The sequence below is a fragment of the Hemiscyllium ocellatum genome, chromosome 24 (assembly GCF_020745735.1).
Source record: "Hemiscyllium ocellatum isolate sHemOce1 chromosome 24, sHemOce1.pat.X.cur, whole genome shotgun sequence".
NCBI lineage: Eukaryota > Metazoa > Chordata > Chondrichthyes > Orectolobiformes > Hemiscylliidae > Hemiscyllium > Hemiscyllium ocellatum.
This window is the reverse complement of record NC_083424.1, coordinates 29,640,775-29,663,505: the sequence shown is the minus strand read 5'-3', so window position 1 is coordinate 29,663,505 and position 22,731 is coordinate 29,640,775. Positions and strand designations below refer to the sequence as shown.

At 37.1% G+C, this 22,731-nt stretch overlaps 1 protein-coding gene across 1 annotated transcript in view; it reads left to right on the top strand.

Moving 5' to 3' along the window:
- zcchc8 (zinc finger, CCHC domain containing 8) overlaps window positions 1–17,923 on the top strand; it is a 34,208-nt gene extending 16,285 nt beyond the window's left edge. Inside the window, exons 7-14 of the mRNA XM_060843648.1 lie at window positions 1,960–2,025; window positions 2,128–2,188; window positions 4,259–4,389; window positions 4,827–4,969; window positions 5,802–5,926; window positions 8,562–8,648; window positions 9,579–9,693; window positions 16,422–17,923. Coding sequence (XP_060699631.1) covers window positions 1,960–2,025; window positions 2,128–2,188; window positions 4,259–4,389; window positions 4,827–4,969; window positions 5,802–5,926; window positions 8,562–8,648; window positions 9,579–9,693; window positions 16,422–17,287 — 1,594 coding nt within the window. The 3' untranslated portion in view covers window positions 17,288–17,923. The remainder of the gene's footprint in view (window positions 1–1,959; window positions 2,026–2,127; window positions 2,189–4,258; window positions 4,390–4,826; window positions 4,970–5,801; window positions 5,927–8,561; window positions 8,649–9,578; window positions 9,694–16,421) is intronic.
- Window positions 17,924–22,731: the final 4,808 nt, after the last annotated feature.

Genomic DNA, 22,731 nt, shown 5'->3' with positions numbered 1-22,731 from the left:
CTCATGGAGTGATCAAAAAGGAGAGTATTCACCCTCACTGTCAACTGAAATGTCACTTAGTTACATTGGATTGTCCCTGTGTGGGGAGCAGGGAAGTGGCCTTTTTTGTGTATTGATGTTGCTCAAATGATTTTCTGGTAGCCAACATGTCTGCCAACATTCTCAGCCACAGCAAAATGCCTTGGTGGTAGGCTGGGCACACCCCAATGCTTTTTGTGCTATTTTGCCAGCTTTTCCCTTTCACAACATTTAAAATTTTGGATTATTTTTGGGGGACAAAAATAGATAATGTGGATGTTTGCTCGTCCTTTGAGAAGTCCATGAAATATAGTGATATTATTTTGGGAGTTAAATATTTATCTCATTAAGATATTAATTTTTTCAGAGGGAATTTTATGCATTAACTTTTTAATTTGCGTAGTTCCGGGTGTTTGTAAATTTTGGATGATTTACAATCTGAATGAAATCCTGAAATCTGTTTCACTATTCTGTTGAAATAATCCTCCTGATCTTTGACAGGGGAAATAAAAGGAAATAAATGCAATGTGTATTATAAAATTGTATTTCAAACATAAATTATCCAGAAAGATTGCAAAATTTTAATTACATAAAAGTAGCAAAAGTTACTGTGTCCCTAATGGGCATGTCTGGTATTAACCTTAGGAATTTAGTTTACCACCTTGACTTGCTGTTATAAAACAGGATTAGTAGACATTAATTAATTTGACCTTTTGGCACTGAATGTTTTATTTGCTGCACAGAATTTCAAAGGTTCATGCACATATAAAAATGGTAATTGCAGAATTCAAGAAATGATATTGCTGAAAATAGTCATATTGTCAAATCTTTTCTTTTTGCATTCATCTTTACAATGCAAGGATGCCAAATTTCAAATGATCACAATTTTTAAATTACAGGTGACAAAAAATGCTATCAGGTTATTAAATTGACCCTGGTTGAAGATAACAAACTGTGAGCTCCTTGAACTTCCTGGTAAATAAAGAAAGATAGGACTTGAATGCATTCCTTTTGTTTGCAGAGAAAGTAAATGAGACACTTTTATGAGCTTGACTATCCTAAATTGTTAGTTTAACAGTTATCTCATTTTTCAGCAAATATTGCCCAATCTCCAAATCACATGGAACAATAAACATTTTTGAGTTTTGCAAGGGCAGACATTTTGAATTTGGGGTGTACTCTGCCAATTATGAACAGCCATAAGGAAAATATTTGACTTGATCAGCCTATTGCTGGATTGTACAGCTATGTATTGCATAGCACCAACATTTACACAGTGTTGCTCATTGTGTGGCCAAGAGAATGTCAAAAATAAAACTATACTGATAAATGTGATTGCCCAATTATACAGCACTTTTACAGAACAATACTTTGTGTGCAGTAGCATGACGAATAATCAATCTAATGGCTCATTTACACTCACTTGAAGTGAAGTACTTTGTTATGCAGGGGTCCATTCTCTGCAAACAAAAAGCAAACCTGCTTTGCACCTTGTTTTAATGATCAAGGAGTTTGCGAAATCTGTGTTCCCCATTGTTGAGACACTGCAATGGGAAAGCAATCAGTCTACTTGCCAACCAATCGGCTTAATGTTTTAAAATTTGATTGCTGATTGTTTGAAACTAACTGGTGACTTGATGAACTCAAAACAAAAATAAACTTTGGCAATATCTCTCTCTTGTTATCATTAATCAGATGAAGAGAATAGTTTAAGATTACTGTAGTAGTGCAGATACACAGGATTAATGTTTCACGGAACATGACCAAGTTAATAGTTCTGCAGTTACTAGAGGTCCTCAATACATTTTTTTTTAAAAACGAGTTGACGTGCTGTTGAGCATGTTTTAAAAACTTGCAATATAGTGCTGTACATTTCTTAGTCAGGAAGTCTGCTGATGGACATGTTTGTGGAAGTGAAAAATTCCTGAATTTGCTGTAAAGATATCAGCAAGTCTTTGCTCAAGTTGTATCCTTAGAGGGTCAAGAAGTGGAATTGAAAGCTAAGAGGTATGTATAAATGCATAGGCCTCAAATCTCTTCAAGAATGATATTATAACATGTCATTTTATTGAAACAACTTAAGTGAAAAACACATTTTGTATCAAATAGGCCAAAACCTTGTTGTTTCAACTGTGGTTCAACAGAACATCACTTAAAGGATTGTCCAAAGGTAAGGTAAATGTAATTTTGTAATAAGACATTTTTATCTAAATGGGTAAATTACACAAATCGTAGTTATGTAGAAGTCAACAGTTTGTTTGTATTATAAATAGGAATTTCTTTTGTGTTCGGGTCTGATTATGAACTAATCACAAGTTTAATTAAGTGACTGTACTTAATCCCTTAGCTCAGTTGGTCTAAACTCATCTCTGTCAAATTTAGTTCTGGGTTCAAACCCCCACTCCAGAATGTGACTTTACAATCTAGTCATTGTGAGAGAGATTGTCTTTAAAATGAGATGTTAAACTGAAATCTCAAGAGTTTGAGAGCAGCCAATTGTTTTAGCATTCTACATTAAAGTCCTCCCTCAAGAAAATAACACATTATAGTTTTGATGGTTTCTTATTTGTCTTTGAGATCTTTTGTATCTGAGTTGGGTTTGAAGGGATTTAGAATATCTCAGCATTTTTTTTGAAAAAATGAAATATGTTTTCATTGCACTGTTTGAACAAATATGAATGATAGAAAATAAATTATATTGAGAAATGATGTATGTGGACTCCCAAGATAGTTTAGTTAGAAAATGAGTCTGGTATGGTATGGAATAGCCGATTCTGAAATCTTGGTCTGGTCTCTGAGGCAATGATTGAGATGAAGATACTGATGGACAGTACAACTTGTTATTCTCTTCTGCTTTCGTGGCTACTTAATCATTGACCTCAAATTAGGAAATACATATTGTGTAAGTAGCCTCAAATACACCATCACAATCGAAAGGATAGAGTCAGTTTTGCCATAAAGTTACTTTTGAGGTGGTTATTGTTTCGGCATGCTTGTGAAGAATTAGTCTATTGTTGAGGTATTGGAGACCAGGGCGCACAATTTTTTTTCTCCCCTTTAAAAGGGCTCTTCATTAAGACTTTATCTGGGCTATGTTCTTCAAAGATACTTTTTCATTCCCACTGGCTCATTTATTCAGTGATGCCATCACCTAGTAATAAACCCTTCTGTTTTAGTGCTGAAAAATGTGATATTCAGACTTTCACAGAAGCAAAATGATCAAACCACCATTCAGCTAAACGCCGCAACACAGTTTTTTAAATTGGCACAAGACTGCAGGGAGAAGTTAGCAACAAATTTTTAAAAATCAAAATAACTGACACTTCTATGTGCACAAAGTTGACTCCCTAATCGCACCTTCCACAGATTGGTAAGACGAATGTGTTTCCATTGCATTTGCCTAAAGTTGAAAGATTTTGAACCAACACTCCTCTGTTCGCTACATTCCCAAATCGCCAAAGGTTCAGATTTAAGTTTGACAATTGACATATTGTTCTTCATAGTGCAGTTGCAAGCTAGAGATTGTGTATTCATTTGCAACTAATTCATTACCTCTGTGGTTTTTTTTTGTATCTTCCAGAATTCTATTAACTTGGATAATTCTTTAGCAGATTGAAAAGTTGTCTTTACAGCCTGTCCACTTTCCATTGCTCAACGTTGAGCTTTCCTCTCTCTTCCCTCTTCTGCCTTGTCAAAGCCTCTAGCAAATGGCAGCTCACATACTTGTGTTCTTCCCTTTTTTTTTGCTTCCCCCTATTTGTTGCTCCTTTCTCTGGTTGTTCTCTTCATTTTTTATTCTGATACTCTTAAATGGTATGTAGAAGAGTAAAACAACTTGTAATTTGTACAGCACCTGTCAGGTATTCTGTTGTTTCTACATATGGAGGTTGGGTTTACTCTAGTTGTTCAGATGATTGAAGTTTTCTGAATTTTGCAGGGAATTTATCTGCCACCAATATGTATTATGAGTGCTGCTGGAGGTCTAATCATAGTGTCAAGAAAAGAGACCAATAAAACTTAAATGGAAAGAAAATAATGCAGTACAGAGAAAGTCATCTTTAAATTGATCTTCGAAGAGAAGCAAATCCTACTAAACTTGTGAATTTTTGATGACTGGTGTCAGTAAAAATTCATTTATGTATTTTTTTACAACAGCATGATGATATGTTGCCATTTAATTTGCAAGTGTTTATCTTGGTGTAAAATTAATTTTCATATAATGTTTCAATTAACTTTATAGCCACGTGATCTTGCTCGTATTAGTGAGAAAAGAAAAGAGTTCATGACAATGGCTAGTGATTCACCTCATTCAGGTTCTCAACAGCGGTATCATGCAGAGAGGTTTGAAAGGTTCAAGCCAGGTGTTCTCAGGTAAATATGCTGTTAGATTGGATTATCTTTAAATTATATAATACACAGGCCATTGAAATCCATCATTCTTGTGTGAGCTCTTTTTGAAAGAGATGTTCAATTCGTTCTATTCTGCTGCTGCTTCTCCAGAGCACCACTATGACAGGATCTTCTGAAGGGAATAACTTCAGTTTTCCCCTGATGTAAAATTACTCCTCCTTGTAAAATGGCATTCTATTTTGTTACCTTCAAAAAAAACTAATTTTGTGCAGTAACCAGCCTTTTTCAAGCAAAAAATTGTAGATAATCTGTTATACTATAGGCAGAATCCACAAAAATACCTTCCAGACTGTGAAACTGCACAATAAATTCTGGTATGGTCAAGAATATTTATTGTTTGCAATACTGAATAATGTTCATGACTCATGGTTTGCTGTTTGATTGCATTGGTTCTGCAGTGTAGAACTTAAAGAAGCTCTGGGGATGACTGATGAAACTCTGCCACCATTTATATATCGGATGCGTCAATTGGGTTATCCACCAGGCTGGCTGCTAGAGACCCAACAAGAGAATTCTGGGCTTGCTTTATATGATGGAAAAGGTGACTTATTCCAAGTAATATTGTCTGCATATGCAGATACTAGAAATAAGTGGTGTGTACATTTTTTTTCAAAAATCATAATCAATGCATTGAGGCACTCCTCTTTGTTCCGTGGTAGTGTTGTATTTTTAGGTTTAACTTGATACTTTAAGGAAGGCACCATAATACCTTGTTCTATTCCAGAATATGCTGAAGGGGATAGCTTTTATTTTTGCTGTTAAATGTGTGATTTGTTTCAAATTTGAAAGTTTAAACTTTGGATCATAATGGGAAAAGAAACTGCACAAGGTTTTACTTCTGGTATGAAACAAGAGTTACTTTGGCTATGTAATGATATTCTCCTTATCCAAGAAATCCATGTCCAGCATTCATTACCCTATGCCAGATGTGTTCTTCTCGAAACTCTGTTTATTTAACCGCACAACATTTGGGAACAGCTTGCCCACTAAGTTGTTTAAGCTGCTTGCTCCCAAAAAATGAAAATTAGGATTGTATATTGTTTCTTTGAACTAGTGAATATAAATGTCTAATCAGCTCATCAGAGACTAAAATTCAGACACAATTGCCTTTGAAGGTGATCGCAGATTTTTTTCAATTGTAAGGAATCTATCTGGCAAACTATTGAATGACTTCTCTGTAGCAAGAAGCAAGCGTTGTATTTTTCCCTAACTAACAGGATCCTGAGAAGATTGTTTAATATTGAGTTCAGAGATTTAATTTTTTTATCCAACAAAAATGAAGGTTTTCCACTAAAATTTGGAACTGTTGTCTTTTATTTTCTCGGGCATGCTAAAATATATTTTAACAACTTTTCTCTCTTTTTAATGTATAGATTCTAGTGACAGTGAAATGGAACATGATAGGCAACATCTAAAACTTCGCCTTCCATCCTATGATACTAGCAAACTCATTGATTATGCAGGATTCAATGCTGTTATTCCAAAAGGGATTCAGGATGTAAGCATTATACTTAATTCAAAGTTTGGGAGAAGATTTGTAGCTCGGGTGCTCCTTATTGTGGTTCTGTTCACCAAGCTGGGAATTTGCGTTGCAAACGTTTCGTCCCGGTCTAGGTGACATCCTCCGTGCTTGGGAGCCTCCTGTGAAGCTTAACAGGAGGCTTCCAAGCACTGAGGATGTCACCTAGACCAGGGACGAAACGTTTGCAGCGCAAATTCCCAGCTCGGCAAACAGAACCACAATAATTATACTTGATTCTCAATACTCTATATTTCTACCCCATCAGAACCCTAGTTTCTCCTGTCTTTGGAGATGAGTGGTCAAAGGCTACCATTTTAAGTTTGTGTTAAGGTAAATGTAAGGGCATGAAAGCTGAACCAGCTTTAGCAAACTGGGATATTAAAATGAAAGATATGATTGGTGAAAAAGCAGTTTCAATTCAATTCAACTGTGAACAGGATAAGTGCAACCTCACTATAAAGAAGAATTTCATCCCACCCGCCCACCCAATCAGTGGTTTACTTGAGAGGTTAAGGAAAGCATCAAAATTAAGGAAAAAGCATATGCAGAGATGAAAGTGAGTTAAGATGACTGATCAGGATGTAAAGTATGACAGAGAATGACTAAAAGGTTAGTGTGAACAAATGCATTAGAGTATGAGAAAAAGCTAGCTACAAATCCAAAAGAAACCTCAAGTTTCTTAAAATATCAAAAAATTGTAAGGAAGTGTGTTAATCCTGTAGAAGCTGAGAATGGGTCGTTAACAATAGATAATAAAAGATTCATAATAAATATTTTGCCCTGTATCTTCACTATAAATGATGCCAAATCATCCCAGTAATATCTTTAAAGCAGGGGGATGAAGAAGTAGGCATCATGGTGAAATTATAATCACAAGAGAAGTGGTATTAAGAAAATGATAACTGCAGATTGATAAGTCTGGGTAAATTTATAGATTATACAGAAGTAGGTATAAAATAGTTGTGGAGTTGACTTAGGAAGGAAGCCGACCAATATGGATAGGTTGAGGCAGATGGAGTTTAATGTGGAAAAGTGTGAAGTTGTTCACTGTGGCAAAATGTTATTTGAACAGAGAACGACTGCAGAATTTCATGGTGCAGAAAGACTTAGGTGTGCATGTCCTATAAAATGTTGGTATGCAGATACAACAAGTGATTAAGTAAGCTAATAGAATACTGTCCTTTATTATAAGAGGAGTTCAGCATAACTGACGGGTAACATCCTAACTTTTACAGAGGGCATTAGTGAGATCGCATCTTGAATATTTTGTGCTGTTTTGTTCTCAAGGAAGTAAATGTATTGGAATTTTATTATAATGATATCTTGAATGAACAGGTTGTATTCTGAAGAAAGATTGCACAGACTGGGTTTATTTTCACTGTGATTTAGAAGGGTGAAGGTAGCATTACTTGAAATTTACTAGATCTTGTATGGTGTTGACTGGGCACGTGTGGAAAAGATGTCACCTTGGGAGTGAGACTAGAACCAGAAAAATGTAAAGCAGGTGAATGGAAAGCTGACAGTTGTCCACCTTTGGAACTGCATGCTTCAAAAGGCAATGAAGACCTGGTCATTGACTAGTTTTTAATGTGAGGTTGGCAGATTCTTGTTAGGCAAGGGAATAGAATGCTATCAATGGAATTTATTAACAGATTATCCATGATCTTACTGAATAACTTAATTTGAATGTATGTTTATAAATGTGTTGGTTAATCTGGACTTGCATTTTCTGGCCCATTGTAAGCATCCTCATTCTTCTCATTGTCAATTTTCCAAAGCAAATACTTGAACAACGAAAAGCTAGATCTTGGTCTGCAGTTTTTATCTTTTTTGTTGTTTCAGAATTCATTGTGTTCTTAGCTTAGAGTGGCTAACCAAGGAATTAAAACTTCATCTTTCAGACTCTTATGGTTAAATACTGTAATTAGTTTGTGTATTTATTAACTGAGCTAACATGGGATCCTTCAATCATTGTTTAAGCAGTATATATCTTCCACAAAACTTCAACATTAACATTTAATAAATATTATTTTGTCTGTTTTTTTTATTTTGTCCTTGCAGGGACCTTTTCTCTCTCTCTCTCTCTCCCTCTCTCTCTCTCTCTCTCTCTCTCTCTCTCTCTCTCTCTCTCTCTCTCTCTCTCTCTCTCTCTCTCTCTCTCTCTCTCTCTTTCTTTCTCTTTCTCTTTATGGTTCTTTATAGAACAACTTTGGATTATCAGCTGTTTGGATGTTTCTGTAATTAGATGCTTTGAAAGTAATCGATTTGGTGTCCCCTCATTTTGCGGTATTTATATATTCAAACATTTTACCCACAACATCAAAAAATTGTCATAAAGCATCATGTATCCGGACAGTCGTTTCCTTTTTGACCACCAGTCTGAGATTGTGTTAGCTGTGGAAGATCTTGTGTGAATAACTATATTTATTGGTTCAGGATATAAAGTTTTGAATGTAACACTTTGAAGAAAAAGGTGTAATTAAATAAAGCAGGTCAAATAGCTCCCCTCAGTGATTTTGTTCCATACCTAATTTTGTTTATGTAGTGGTATGTGCCTGAAAGTTTTTTTTTTTTCCTAACTGACTTGATATTTGTTTCATGGTGTCAATAGGAATGGAGGCAGTATGGTTCAATTCCAATGCAAACCCATCATCTCAAGGAATATTTTGCACATCAATTGGTTGCTAATTATCCCATGGTGAGTTTAGCATTTCACCATCTTATGTGTTGCTCTTGTTTTTTTTAATGTTGATTGAAATATCTGGATTTGATCACGTCTTTCAAAAAAATTGGAATGGGTAATTCCAAATTCACAAATATGAAGACAATTGGCAAAAATTGAATAACTTGCCATGAAACAGAACAAAAAAACAACAACTAAAGTAAAGTGATTCAGTTCTGTATTAGCTTCTGAGCTATCAGAAATGTTTCCTGAAGTTCAGCTGTTTGCTACCAGATTTACGTGGCTTCATCTCTATAAATGATACCTTTTGCTTTAAAAGGAAACATTATAAAAACTGTGCAATTCATGTAAACTAAAAAAAAACGGAAATATTTTCAGTGTCAGATATCATTTGATCGTACTTAATATGTTTAATGTTGAGGTTTTCATATATTACTCCATTTGTAGTAGAAAAACTGAACTATGAGCAAAAATGGGACTACTGCCACAAATCAATCAGCCAGGACAGATTCACTGGTGAATTTTTTTTTTTGCTTCCTTAGAAACTGATCTCCTGTTTGGCATGCAGTAGGCAGTTAAGTTGGATGCTGTACATAAAGGAGATAAATTCAACAGAATTCCCAATACTTAACCATATTACCTCCTTTTATTGGAAAGTGCAAATGTATTGATGAGGTAAAGAGATGAAGCTTGAAAATTCCTTAATTAAATAGTCCACTGATGCTTACCATCATGGCACGTATGTTGAAAATGGCCATTTTGGGTAAGGTACCTGAGACCAATAAATACATGTTCAACTATACCTCAACATGGAACTGCAACAACAAAAGGTAGACATGGGGCAGAGCAATTTTCAAACTAGTGCTGCTTTTTAACCATTGATATGAAGTAGAAAAAATATTTTTTAAATTTATCTAAGTTAATGGTAATCTTTCTTCTTCTTAGACTAAATACTGTACAAACAAAAGGGGTTCAGATGTTGACTCAAGCCTACGAAGTGTAAAGAAGCGCAAGTCTGAAGAAATAGATATGAATTCTTTTGATATGGACATAGATTCAGGTATAGCATTAGATATGTTTGTCTATTCCATCATGATTTCTATCAAAATAATCACGGTAAAGTGGTAGCTTCTTCTTAAAAAAAAGTGTTCAAAGACTGTATGAAGTCTGTGTCAAAATTGAAATTTCCTCATGAGTGCTGGTTTTTAACTAATTGAAATAAAGAAGGGGAGTGGACAAACACCAAAGTTGATCCCCTGTGCTTTCCTGAAATGACATGGCTGATCTTTAGTTTGCCTACTTCCCAGCTATGTCATGAATTATATCACGCAGAGCACTGGAAACAAGTTATAGTTCTCTAAACTGATGCAAAGATAAAGCAGTGTTTTTGAAAATGAAAGTCAAGATATCAATTGGTTTCTCAGTACATTTAGAATATTTTGCTGTGTAGTTGTAACAATTTAAACATACATTAAAAATAGTTGACAGAAATTTGAGGCACCCTTTGTTTTTGTTGAAAGAAAGTACTGCCTGAACACTACAACTAGAAGTTAATGCTTTTGAAATGTAGGTAAATTTTGTTAAAGACCCATGAAGGGCCAGTTTACTGTGAGGAATAATTGTCCCCCCAGACAACGGTGTGATGCTCGTTGAGAAACTTTGAAGAAAACAAAGCCAAATTCTCCTTGAACTATTTCCATTAGCTTGTGCTTCATCCAAAACCTACTAAGTCCTGGCACTTTAAATGCTCATCCAGGTTCCTCTTAAATGTTGCAAGCGTACCTGCCTCTGACACCACCTCAGGCAGCAAGTTTCATATTTGTACCATCCTATGGGTGAAAAAATTATCTCCTCTAAACTGCTTTATCCTCACAGAAATTTATGCTGTCTGATCTTCTCATGTCTGTCATGGGGGCAAGATTAGACTGTAAGATCATAAGATTCTCATGATCTACACTATTTATGCCCCTTGTAATTCTGTCAATTGGCTACCCCTGTCAGCCTCCTCTGCTCCAGGGAAAACAAATCCAGCCTATTTAATCTTTTCTCGTAACTTGAGACTTTCATCCCAAGCAATCTCCTGGTAAATCTCCTCTACACCTTCTCCAGTGCATCATGTTCATCTGGTTGTGGTGACCACACCTACACACAGTAATCCATCAGTGGCCTAACCAGTGCTCTATAAAATTACAACAAGACATCCTTGCTCCTGTATTATACGTCCCAGTTAATGAAGGCAAGATACTTCACCACCCTCTCTGTCTGTGCTGACAACTTCAGGGATCCATAGACTTGTATAAAACATCCCCTTGATCACCAGTAGTCCCTAGGAACCAATCATTCAATATCCATATTTCCCCTTATTAGCTGTCCTCGGCAGATCTATCAAATTGTTGCAGAGAATCACCAACAATGTCTTCTGTTACCATTCCTGCATTATTTCTCCAAAAGGGAGTTTGATCCCTGAGAATTCAATGTTGATTCCCTCTGTCCTTTTCTTCATCCTCCTGTTGTCTCATTGTAACATCGTTCAAAAAACACACCTTATTCTAAATGTGCGCTGACAACTGTCTTTCACGCCATCACCTCTCCACTATCACTAATTGTTATCTTGCTTTTCTAATGTCAGGTGTGAATAAGCAGAAATTTCCTGTAGTTGAATATCAAGGGAGATTCATGTTGGAAGCCATTTTTTTAACTGATCTCATATTTAGCATGTGATAGGCAGTTATAAGTTGGATGCTTTGCACATAAAAAAACAAATTCAACAGAATTCTCATTACTGATCCCTATTAATCCTTTCTTGCTGAGTACGAATGTGTTATCAAGTGAAGGATGAAGCTCAAAATTTCTTCAGATATACCACTGGATCTCCCTATCTGGGCAGTTATGTTGGAATTGACCATTTTGGGTAAAGTATGTTAGGAAAGTGAAAGCAGTGTGTCTATGATTCCTCTCTCTCACTCCAATTCCTGGTCTTTGTTTCCGTATCTCTGCATGGAATTGTCTGAAGCTGAACGTGACTACTCATAGCCAAGATGCTATATTTGACCCCAAGATGAATTTCAAACCATACATCGATTCTATTAGGAAACTATCTAAAACAGAAAACTAAAGAAAAGTTACAGCATAGAAAGAGGCCATTTGGCTGAGTGAGGTAGATGCCCATTTCATTCCACTTAAGCTTTTGTAGCTTGCAGACTGCAGTGCTTCAGTTGCAGAACCGGGCTCCTTTTTAAACTAGTTGAGAGTTTTTGCCTCAACAGGGAATTTGAGACACCAATCGCCTGCTGGGTGAAAAGGTTTTTGTTCTCTCATGTCCCCTCTATTCCTTTTTCACAGTCACCTTAAATCTGTGCCCCCTGATAATTGATCCCTGTGGGAGGAAAAGCTGATCTCTATCCAAACTTATCATTATATTATACTCGTTTAAGTTACTCTTCAGCCCCCTCCATTTGAAATATAAAAAACCCTAGTCTATCCAATCTTTAAGCCCTGACAACAGTTCTTGTAAACTTTTAGAGCAATTAATCTTCCCCTTTCATGCTGCAATCAAAACTCTATACACAATTTCACTTTGGCCTGGCCAGATGTCTTGTAATGCTAGAATTATACAATTCAATTGTATTCAATTGCTGCCTTCATTTATAAAACATTGCCTAATTCTACTGCTGTCTCATGTGATCTGCTGCTGAAATACTCATCCACGCTACTGTGACCTCTAAACTTGATTATTTCAACGCCCTCCTGGCTGGTCTCCAAACATACCTGACTCAAAACTTGTCCATCCAAGACATAGTTGATTTGTAGCTTAACTCACCAAACTTGGTCCAATCCACCCGTCAGTCCTTGCTTGCTGATTTACACTAGCTATCAGTCTTGATTTTTAAATTCTCAACCTTTCATACCCTTTCATGGCCATACCCTTGCTTCTCTCTCCAACTTCCTCCTCTTTAGTCTCTCTGCTCATCTAATACTGGCCTTTGGTGTATCCTTGATTTTAACAATTCAACCATTGGCAGCCTCGCTTTCAGCTGTTTCCCTCCCGAAACACTTCGGTCTTTCCTCCTTTTCAGAAGTTCTTAGAAAGTTGCTTCTTTGACCAAGCAATTGGTTAGCTGTCCTACTATTTCCTTCTATTGTTGGTGTCAAAGTTTCATTGGTACCTTTCTTGTTAAACACCCTAGTATGTGTTGTTAGATTGATCAGTCAAGTTATATAGCACCGAATGAAGAACCAATCTCCCTGGTGTGGACTTGGATGTCTCTGGTCGCAGAACTTCCAATTGCAGCTGCAGTTGCTGAGCCCTGCTTATCAGTTGTCTCCAAAATAGCATTTCACTAAGTGAGGAAAAAAAAACTTGTTTTCTACTTTCAATATGGACTAGAGTAACTTGGGGAAATGTCTTGTTTTCAAATGTGTTTATTGAAGAAGATATTCAAACCTTAGCTACATTAATGTCATTCATTACAAAAAAGTTATTTCATGTAAAATAAATAGGCCATTTCATAGTCAGATTTGCATTTACGATATTAGGTACCCTGTGACATCTTGGTCCACTTCTTAGTCATCGCCCAGCACTGCCTTTCCTTCCCACAAACACAGGAAATGTCCTTTTTTTAGCTCCTCACTTCCCACTGTCCATGGCCTTAAACACACTTTCTCCGTGAAACAGCAATTCACTTGAATTTTAACTGTAGTGGATTATCATCCAGCTTTTTCTACGTCATGAAGGTTATACACAGATTAGGTGACCTAGTTTCCTTCCTTCAGACATCAAACATTAAACCTCCATTCACCTATTCTTTTTCAGTTCTATGTTCCATTACAATTCTGACCTCTGCTCCCTATTATACTTGAAGGAACCTCACTACAAGTTTGAGAAGTAGCACTTCATCGTTCAGTTAAGCATTTTACCAATTTCTAAATCAACAATTTCAGGTCACAACTTCAGATTCTCTAATCCTATCACTTTTTTTTAAATTCTCTCCAAATCTACACTATCTACTTCTACCTTTTAGAGATCCACCTGTCACATCCAGCCCTACCTGAGAGAGAAATTATTGGACCTAATTCTATTTACCATTTTTTTCTTAGCCTGTAACAATACAGTATACAGAATTTATGGATATTAAATATGCAAAGGTGGTCTCTACCTTGACCACTCTTTTAGGCAGAGTTCCAAATCTGCTACCATCTAGGTTAAAGACTTTTCCTCAACTCCTCTTTCCCATCCTTCTGGCAATTACTTAAAATTTACATCCTAGATATTGGCCTCTCCGATAAGGGAAATCGGTCTCTCCTTTCTTCTCTATAGAGGCTCACATGTTTCATATACTATAATTTAATTCCCCTCAGCCTCTTCTGTTTCAAAGTAAATGATCCCTCTTATTTACTCTTTTTCTCACAGCTGAAATTCCTCATTCCTGGTAACATCCACATAAACTCTCTAGTGTGAGCATAGAAAAAAGGAGTACGAGTAAGCCACTTGGCCCTTTTGACTCCGCTGCACCATTATTCAACTCAAAAGCTATTACCTGCTTTTCCCATAATCCTTTGATCCCTTTTACCCCAAGTGCTATGTCTAGCTTCTCCTCAAGATCAGTCAATGCTTTGGCCTCAATGCTTTATGGTAGTAAATTCCACAGGTTTATCTCTCACTCTGGTGAAGAAATTTCTCCTCATTACAATCTAATGATATGGGATAAATGATTTAAGACTATCACTCCTAGTTTTCAACTGTCCAATTGATGGCAACGTCATTCCTGCATGTACCCTGTCAACTCCTGTTGGAGTTTTACAGGTTTCTGAGATTTTCCTAGTTTGTCTTTTGATTGTCTGTCCACCAAAATACATATCTTCACGCTTTCTTTCATGCATCGCTCTGTGCCAAGATTTTGTCCACACTCTCTCACTCAACCTATCTGGATCCCATCACTGATTCCTTGTGTTCTCATCACATGTCCTATCATGTGTTTTTGTATTTGAATACATTACACTCTTTCCCCCTCTTCCAGGTCATTAATATAAATGTAAATAATTTAGGTCCTGAATGATCTGTGTGGCACTCCATCAGTTACCTCTTTCCAATCTGGAAAAGACCATTTAATTCCAGCTATTTGACTTCTGTGTATTTAACCAATCCTCAATCACACTGATACATTACCCCCAGTATTGTGAGCTCCTATTTTGTACAATAACCTTATATGTGGCATCTTATCAATTGCCTTCCAAAGGTCCAAATACACTATATCTACTGGTCTGCCTGTTATATCCTCAACTCAAGCAATTCATCAACCATGATTTCCCTTTCACAAATTCATGTTGAATCAGTTTGATTGCTTTAAGCTTTTCTAAATATCCTGCTATTTCTTCCATAATAATGGACTCTAGCATTTTCCCAACAACAAATTCAGACTAACTGGCCAACAATTTCCTACCGTCTGACTCTCCCCTTTTTTAAGCAGTGGTGTCCAACATTCCTCCTCAGCTGCACTGTGTGCGCACAGCCTTTTTGATTATCCTATACAGCACCTAGAGGTCGGCAAGCCAGTTGTGGCATTGACTTGCGATTTCGGAAGTCACTGCCATGCACGGCGCTCACAAGCCTGTGCTACTGGTAATAAAATTAGAAAGAAAGTTTGGACTGATGCAAAATATTGATTTTTAAATTCTGCCACTTCCCTGTTCCTGTTTCCAGTTATCCATTTGCATCTTCCAAGGTTACTACACTTACATTAGCTAGTTCATCCACTTGTACCTTCTCCTCTTCCCTCCTTGTTTGTTTTTATACTAGTGTATTGACCTTCCCTGAGTCTTTTTTCCCATCGCACTTTCGTCAACTCAGACTTTTCCTTTTCTTTTCTCCTATCCCTTCAAACTTTCAATGCTTCTCCATTTGCTTAAAACCTGTTCGTGTGTGTTTCTAACTGTCTCCAGTTGTAGTCATCAACCTAAAACGTTGACTTTGGTTCTTTCTCCACCGTTACCATTTGACCTTAGTACTTACAAAATTTTGTTTTTATTTCAGACTTCCTTCACCACTATGTTAGCACCATAAACTCTGATAGGTGGAATGAATATAAGAGAATCAAGGAGCGTAAAGTACATTACAGCAAACTGATGTACTGTGGAGAGATTCTTTGCTTGATCTGTAGATCTTATTTTTTGCTTGCCTACGTCCTGAGAGGTGAAATTTACATATATGCCTGAGTAAGCATTCAAGCACAATTATCCAAATTTTTTTTTAGTTGTTCTTATCCACACATTCCCAGAAGCTGAGCCAAATTTGGGACTATTATTTGCAGTGTTCTTAAGTATAAACCTTGTTATACATGGAAGTTGGTAGGAGGAAAGTCCTGTGTCCCTTTGTGTCAATTTCATCGATACTCCACAGCCTCTACCACACCCACTTCTCCCAGTCACCACACCATTTTGTTTTTCTTTTAACATAATGCTATTCCTGAAGAAGAGCATGGACCATCTTTCCTTCAGATCTATTCTGAGTACAACATATATTTACTAGTGGCACTTTTTTTTTCATTCTGTTCTATGATTTTTAGACAAATATTCTTGACATAAATCTTCTGGTTTTAGTCCACAATATCAAGCTAACTTTACTGGTCTTTGTGAAGCACAGTATTGGAATCAGTCATCGTTAATAGTTGGTTACCTGTTTCCTAGATAAAGCAAATTTACTTGTGAAGCATGGCTATCCTGAAAAAAATTGACTTCTAACTGAAGGTTGTTTTATTGCTGGATATTATCTTCGATGTATTTGTTCTGTAGGTTCAGACACACCACCAAGGCAGTTTCAGCCTTTACCACCCTTACCTTCTGGTTGCCCATTAACATCGTCACCACCTCCTCTACCAAAAGGAACACCACCTTCCACACCACCGATGTTTATCCCACCTCCACCACCTACTCCAACACCACCTCCACTTCCAAAAGATACTTCTCCCTCTACGCCTTCATATTGCTCTCCAGAAAGATATTTATTGGAAGGAGGAAGTGCCCGAGCTTCAGCTACTGAAAATGCTAATAAAACTTTGGATGCTGATGTCTTGTCCTTAGAAGAGTTAGAAGAACAGCAACGGTTGATATGGGCTGAATTGGAACAGACTGAAAGTACAAATAGTGAGACAGAAGGTCCTTGTGATTCACCATTAATCAAGAATTCTGCAAATTCCTCACCGGCAATGCATGCACCTGACAACCACATGGAAGTTGAAGCTACTGACAAAATGGGAACAATTGAAAATAATATGAGGAGTCCCATTGCTGAAGCATCTTTAGTTGATTTCAAGGATGAACCGACCACTTTAAGTAGGGAAAACAACACTCCATCTGAAAATTCCAGAATGGAAATTGAAGGCAGTAGAACCGTTCCAGATTCTACCTCAACGCCAGAAACATTCATTAAAGAGAACCAAGTATGTTTAGAGAAAACACAAGGATCCATCATTAGTGATACTGTGTCAGAAGCAAGAGAGGAGAACAGGATTTCTTCTGTCCCTGATATGAGTAAATTTGCCACTGGAATTACACCTTTTGAGTATGACAATCTTTCTGAGGCAACTGGAACTTACCTCAAACTCCGGAGCTTACTGAAGAATTCTCCAAGAAACAGAATGAAAAAGAAATACATATAATCATCAGACCAGTACTGAACCATTCGGATCCAAGGCTTCCACGTCATATGACCATGTACTATGTTGGAGTTTTTGTTTTCTTTTAAGACCTCATTTCAACAGTATGTGGCAGAGCTGATATTTTACTGAAACCGTCAAAAAAAAGTGTGGATGTCAATGCTATTTTAATATGTAGGGTTGGAATTGAGTGAAAACAAGTCAGGTGTTACAGAAAGAATAATTTCTTGTGTAATGTTCATTTTCAAAGTACTGTTGAAATCTGCCCTTCAGGCATAGTCTCAATTTTTCAAATGTGAATTTGTGTACAGTGGGTTTTTAGTCATTCTTACACATCAGATTTTTTTTTTGTTTATATAACTGAATACATGTTTGATTTTTGATATTACCAATGTAATTTTATAAAATATACTGCCAGGGATTTTAATGTACAGTATTTTAAATTCTAATTACGGATCATGTCAGGGATTACCAGGGCTGTTTTCAGGTATTTTATGAATATCCACATATGCTTTAGTTTTTTAAAGCTGCTTCTACCTTTGTAATGCCATTCTTTGCAAGAAGTATACAGCCTTGGAATATAAGAATATGATGAACAACTCTATGAAGACCTGTTTTAGTATTTTGCGACAGCATTAAATGGCATAGAAATTTGCAGCCAATGCATTTTGTGATCTTGGCCAGTTTTATTCATCACTGACAATGGACTGGCCTCTGTGTCTCTGACTGCTAAGCTACTGAAAGGTTCAGTATCTCTGGGTACAACCTTTTGAGGCTTTGTTTTAATGTCGAGTGACTCTTGTACACTGCACACTAATATTTTAGCTGTTCAGTTCACAATTTCAGGAAATAAGTCCAGCATTGTGCTATATATGAAGGTGAATACTGGAGACACTTGAAATGCTCAACAGATACCAGTAGCAGCTGAAATCAACCTAACTAGGTCAGCTAGGCTTTTTGTGTTAAGAGCAAAGAAAAACTAACATGGTTAGTTCACTGGAGAGGAAGAAGTGGGTTCGGGCTAGTCAACACGGTTTTGTGAAGGGTTGGTCGTGCCTCACAAACTTTATTGCGTTCTTTGAGGACAGATGGATGAGGGTAAAGCGGTTGATGTGGTGAATGTAGATTTCAATAAGGTGTTTGATAATGTTCCCCACAGTAGGTATGTGATTGAGAATGTTTAGTGGTTTGGATCAGAAATTAGCTAACTGAAAGAAGACCGAATGCTGTTTGGTGAGGAATATTCATCCTGGAGTTCAGTTACTATTGGGGTACTACAAGGATCTGTTTTGTGTCCAGTGTTTGTCATTTTTATAAATGACCTGGGTGAGGGCACAGAAGGATAGTAAATTTGAAGATAACACTAAGGTCGGTAGAGTTGTGGATAGTGACGAAGGATGTTGTAGGTTACAGAGAGACATAGATAAGCTACAGAACTGTACCGAGAGGTGGCAAATGGAGTTTAATGTGAAAAAGTACAAGGTGATTCACGTTGGAAGGAGTAACAGGAATGCAGAGTACTGGGCTAATGGTACGATTCTTGATCATGTAGATGAGCAGAGAGATCTGTGTCCAGGTACATAGATCCTTAAAAGTTGCCAACCAGGTTGATAGGGTTCTTAAGAAGGCATACAATGTGTTGGCCTTTATTGGTAGAAGGATTGAGTTTCTGAACCATGAGATCATGCTGCAGCTGTACAAAATTCTGGTATGGCCACATTTGGAATATTGCGTACAGTTCTGGTCATTGCATTATAGGAAGGATGTGGGAGCTTTGGAAAGGGTTCAGAGGAGATTTAGTAGGATGTTGTCTGGTATAGAGGGAAAGTCTTACGAGCAAAGGCTGAGGGACTCGAGACTGTTTTCGCTAGAGAGAAGAAGGTTAACAGGTGACTTAATTGAGATGTACAAGATAATCAGAGGGACAGATAGGTTGGACAATGAGAGCCTTTTTCTTTGGATGGCGATGGCTAGCACAAGAGCACATAGCTTTAAATTGAGGAGGTGATAAATATAGGAGAGATGTCAGAAGTAATTTCTTTACTCAACATTAGGGGCGTAGAATTGCCAACTTTGCAGGCATTTAAATGGTCGTTGGATTGGATATGGATGGGAGTGGAATGGTATAGGTTAGATGGGCTTCAGATTGGTTCATAGGTCGGCGCAACACGACAGGCGAAGGGCCTGCACTATGCTGTTATGTTCTATGAGGTGTGCCTTGCCACTTGGAGAGTGACTTATCAGTAGAGTAGAGGAGTTCAGTAATTGAGGTAGTTAGGAAGATGTTTCTTTGTTTTTGTTTCTCCAACTTTTTCAGACTCCAGAATTTGGTTCCTACTCTGCTACAGAAGAAGAGACTAAATATTTGGTCAGTATCTGGTAAGTGACCAAGGATCATTCTACTGCGAAGACTGAAAATCATATAGCAACTTGAGCTAAAGTTAATAAAAGATTTTTTTAAAGAAAACACCATTCAGTGGCACATTAAGTAGTTAGAGCTTGTTAAGTATGTCAAGATAAGTGATGTGCCATGGCTGCAGCATGTGGTAGCCCCTGGAACCTAGTGTGATCCAGAGCAAAGAAGCCTGTGGTAAGTGTTTGAAGTTCATGCAGCTTCTTGGAGGCTGAGTTACCGACACACTGCCCATCAGGGAGGAGCAAAGTTTCCTAGATTCTCTGCTGGAAGACAATTACTTCTTTTAGGATAGGGTCTAATGTTTTGGTCATTTTTCAGTGACAGGCGAGTGACTTTGACAAAGGCAGGTAAGGGGACCCAGAGGGCTGGAGTAGCGGCTTCAGTCTTTTCAATTGTCTAAAAGGTTTGAAGTTCTTTCCATTTGCTTTAATGAGAGTGAGAGCTGCGAGGTGGATGAGTAAACTGAACATGGCACTGTGTTTTTAAAAGATTTGATAATTATACTGTCAAACCCTGTCACCGGGCAGAATGAATGGCCACCGAGAGAGACACTGCTGTAGAGTACATAGTATCAAAACCTCTGATGGTTTTTTTTTCTCCTACCTGGACTTTTGCTGCTTTTTTGAAAAAAAACTGTATAAATGCAAGTGTAAAATTAACAGGGAATTAAGAAAACATTTAGTTTGAAAGCTAGGCAGAAAGATGAAAGTTTCAATACTTCAAAAAAAAATTTAACAAAATTGATAGTGGAAAATAAATAATCGGTGGCAGATAAATTGAACAGATATTTTGCATCAGACTTCACCATGCAGGATACAAGTAATATCCTCGAAGCAGCTATAAATCAGGAAATGGAAGAGGGGATAAACTCAGAAGTAAGCGACACGGAATAACGGAACTGCAGATTGATGTGCTTCCAGCTCCTAATGGTAAATGGGATAGTTGATTTTTATTGGTTTCTTCAGTTAGGGAACTTCCTATTAGATTGGAAGGTAGCAAAGGCCTCATTCCTGATGAAGGGCTTTTGTCTGAAACATCGATTCTTTTCTTTTCTTTTTTTAAATTTTGTTTCTCTCCTCTTTTCCTGCTCCTCGGCTGCTGCCTGACCTGCTGTGCTTTTTCAGCATCACTAATCTTGAGGTAGCAAATGTAACTTGTGTATTCAAAAAGAGCGACAGCCAGCAACTACAGTTTTAACATTTGTCATTTTTTTTGAAGTTGTTAGTAAAGAAGTTTATAGTTGAGCACTTGAATAAGTTGAAGGTAATAAGGAATGATTTTTGTCAAAGGGAAGTTTTGTTTAACCAATCCATTGGAGTTCTTTTTGAGGAGATACCATGCTGTAAATAATGGGGAACCAGTTGCTGTATCGTACTTGGATTTCCAGAAGGTACCATGCAAAGCTTTTGCCCAAGTTAAAAGCTCATGATATATGGGGTAGCTTATTGGTATAGATAGAAAATTAGCGACTCACAGATAGCAGTAGGCGTGAGCATTTTTTTCGGCAGGATGTAACAAATAGTGTGGTTTAGCTGTGGTGCTGGAACCTCTGTTATGAATAATTTGTGTCAATGTTTTGGATAAGGGGATGAAAGACTTGGTTGCCAAATTTCCCAAAATGACAAAAATAAGAAAGCAAGTTGTGAAGAGCATATCAGGTGACAAAAAGGAATGGGCATACATCATACAATTTATGTATAATGTGAGAAAGTGATTATTTTCCAAAATGTGCAATGAAAAATTAAACAGTAAAACATTAGAGCTCATACTGATGAATATAGGTGTCCTTCTGCTGAAGGCCAATATGCCAATGAAGCCTAGTAATTAGGAAGCTAATAGAATGTTACAATATGTTTGCTAGAGGAATTAAATCCAAAGGTAGGGAGGTTTTGATTCACTTGTGCAGGAAACTGGTGAGCCCACATTTTGAGTAATATCTGCAGTATTTTATAAGGAAGGATATCAATGTCTTCGAAGCAGTTCAGAGAAAGTTAACCACATTAAAATGGTTACTTGCTTGGAATCGGTGTGTTGATTTGCGCAGAGAAGGTTGGACAGGCTCCACTTGTATTAGCTGAAGTTCAGAATAAGAGAGTGATTTCATTGAAATACATTTCGGACATGACAGTTATCCTTAGAACATTGTAAGTTTTTGAACTCTTCCTCAAAAGACTGTGGAAGCAGTGTTGCAGACTTTTTAAAGTACAGGTGAACAGATTCTTGGTAAGGAAGGGAATGAAACTTAACCAGGTGTAAGTGGGATTGCAGATTTGAGAATTAATCTGATTAACCATGACCTTTATTAAGTGGCAGAGCAGACTCAGGAACTGAACAGTCTATTCCTGTTCTCTGTACTTCTGTGGGTACTAATCGAACAATGCAATCAACTAGTGAAAAGTGGTAGAACTTGAAATGTTAGTTTCACATTTCTGTCTGTCTCTCTATATCAATGATGAAATATCCAGTTTGGGCAGCTTTTTCTTGTCGAGTTTCTCTTACATTTTCTCCTTTTCACGTATCGAGCATGACCACTTGGATGAGATGATCACGTGGAACTATGCTGCAGATTCATTTTAGTTTCAAGAGAAGGTAAGGAAATTGAAAAAAATTATCTAAATGTTTTTTTTCTTCTTGACCTTGTTCATATTTGACAGCATATGAATTAAATGATTGGTAATCCAGAGGATTAGACCAACAATCAAGAGAACTTTGAGATTTCAATTCCTACAAATGGTGTTTTGAGAATTTGAATTCTGTTTGAAAAAAGCTGGGATCATTAGTGGTGCTGTTTGGTTTCTTTGAAGTCCTTATGGGAAATTTAAAGATATTTCTTCAGACCCATGTAAATATAATTGGTTTTCGCTGCCTTCTAGAGAAACCGAGCAAGCTACACTAAATAAGGACAGCTAGAAAGAAACACAAAAAATACCAGTGTTGCCAGTAATGTCCATACACTGTGTGTGGTGGGGGAGGAGAGAGAAGACTGTGAAGATCAACAAAAAATTCTTGCCATCTACATTTTAAAGCTCTC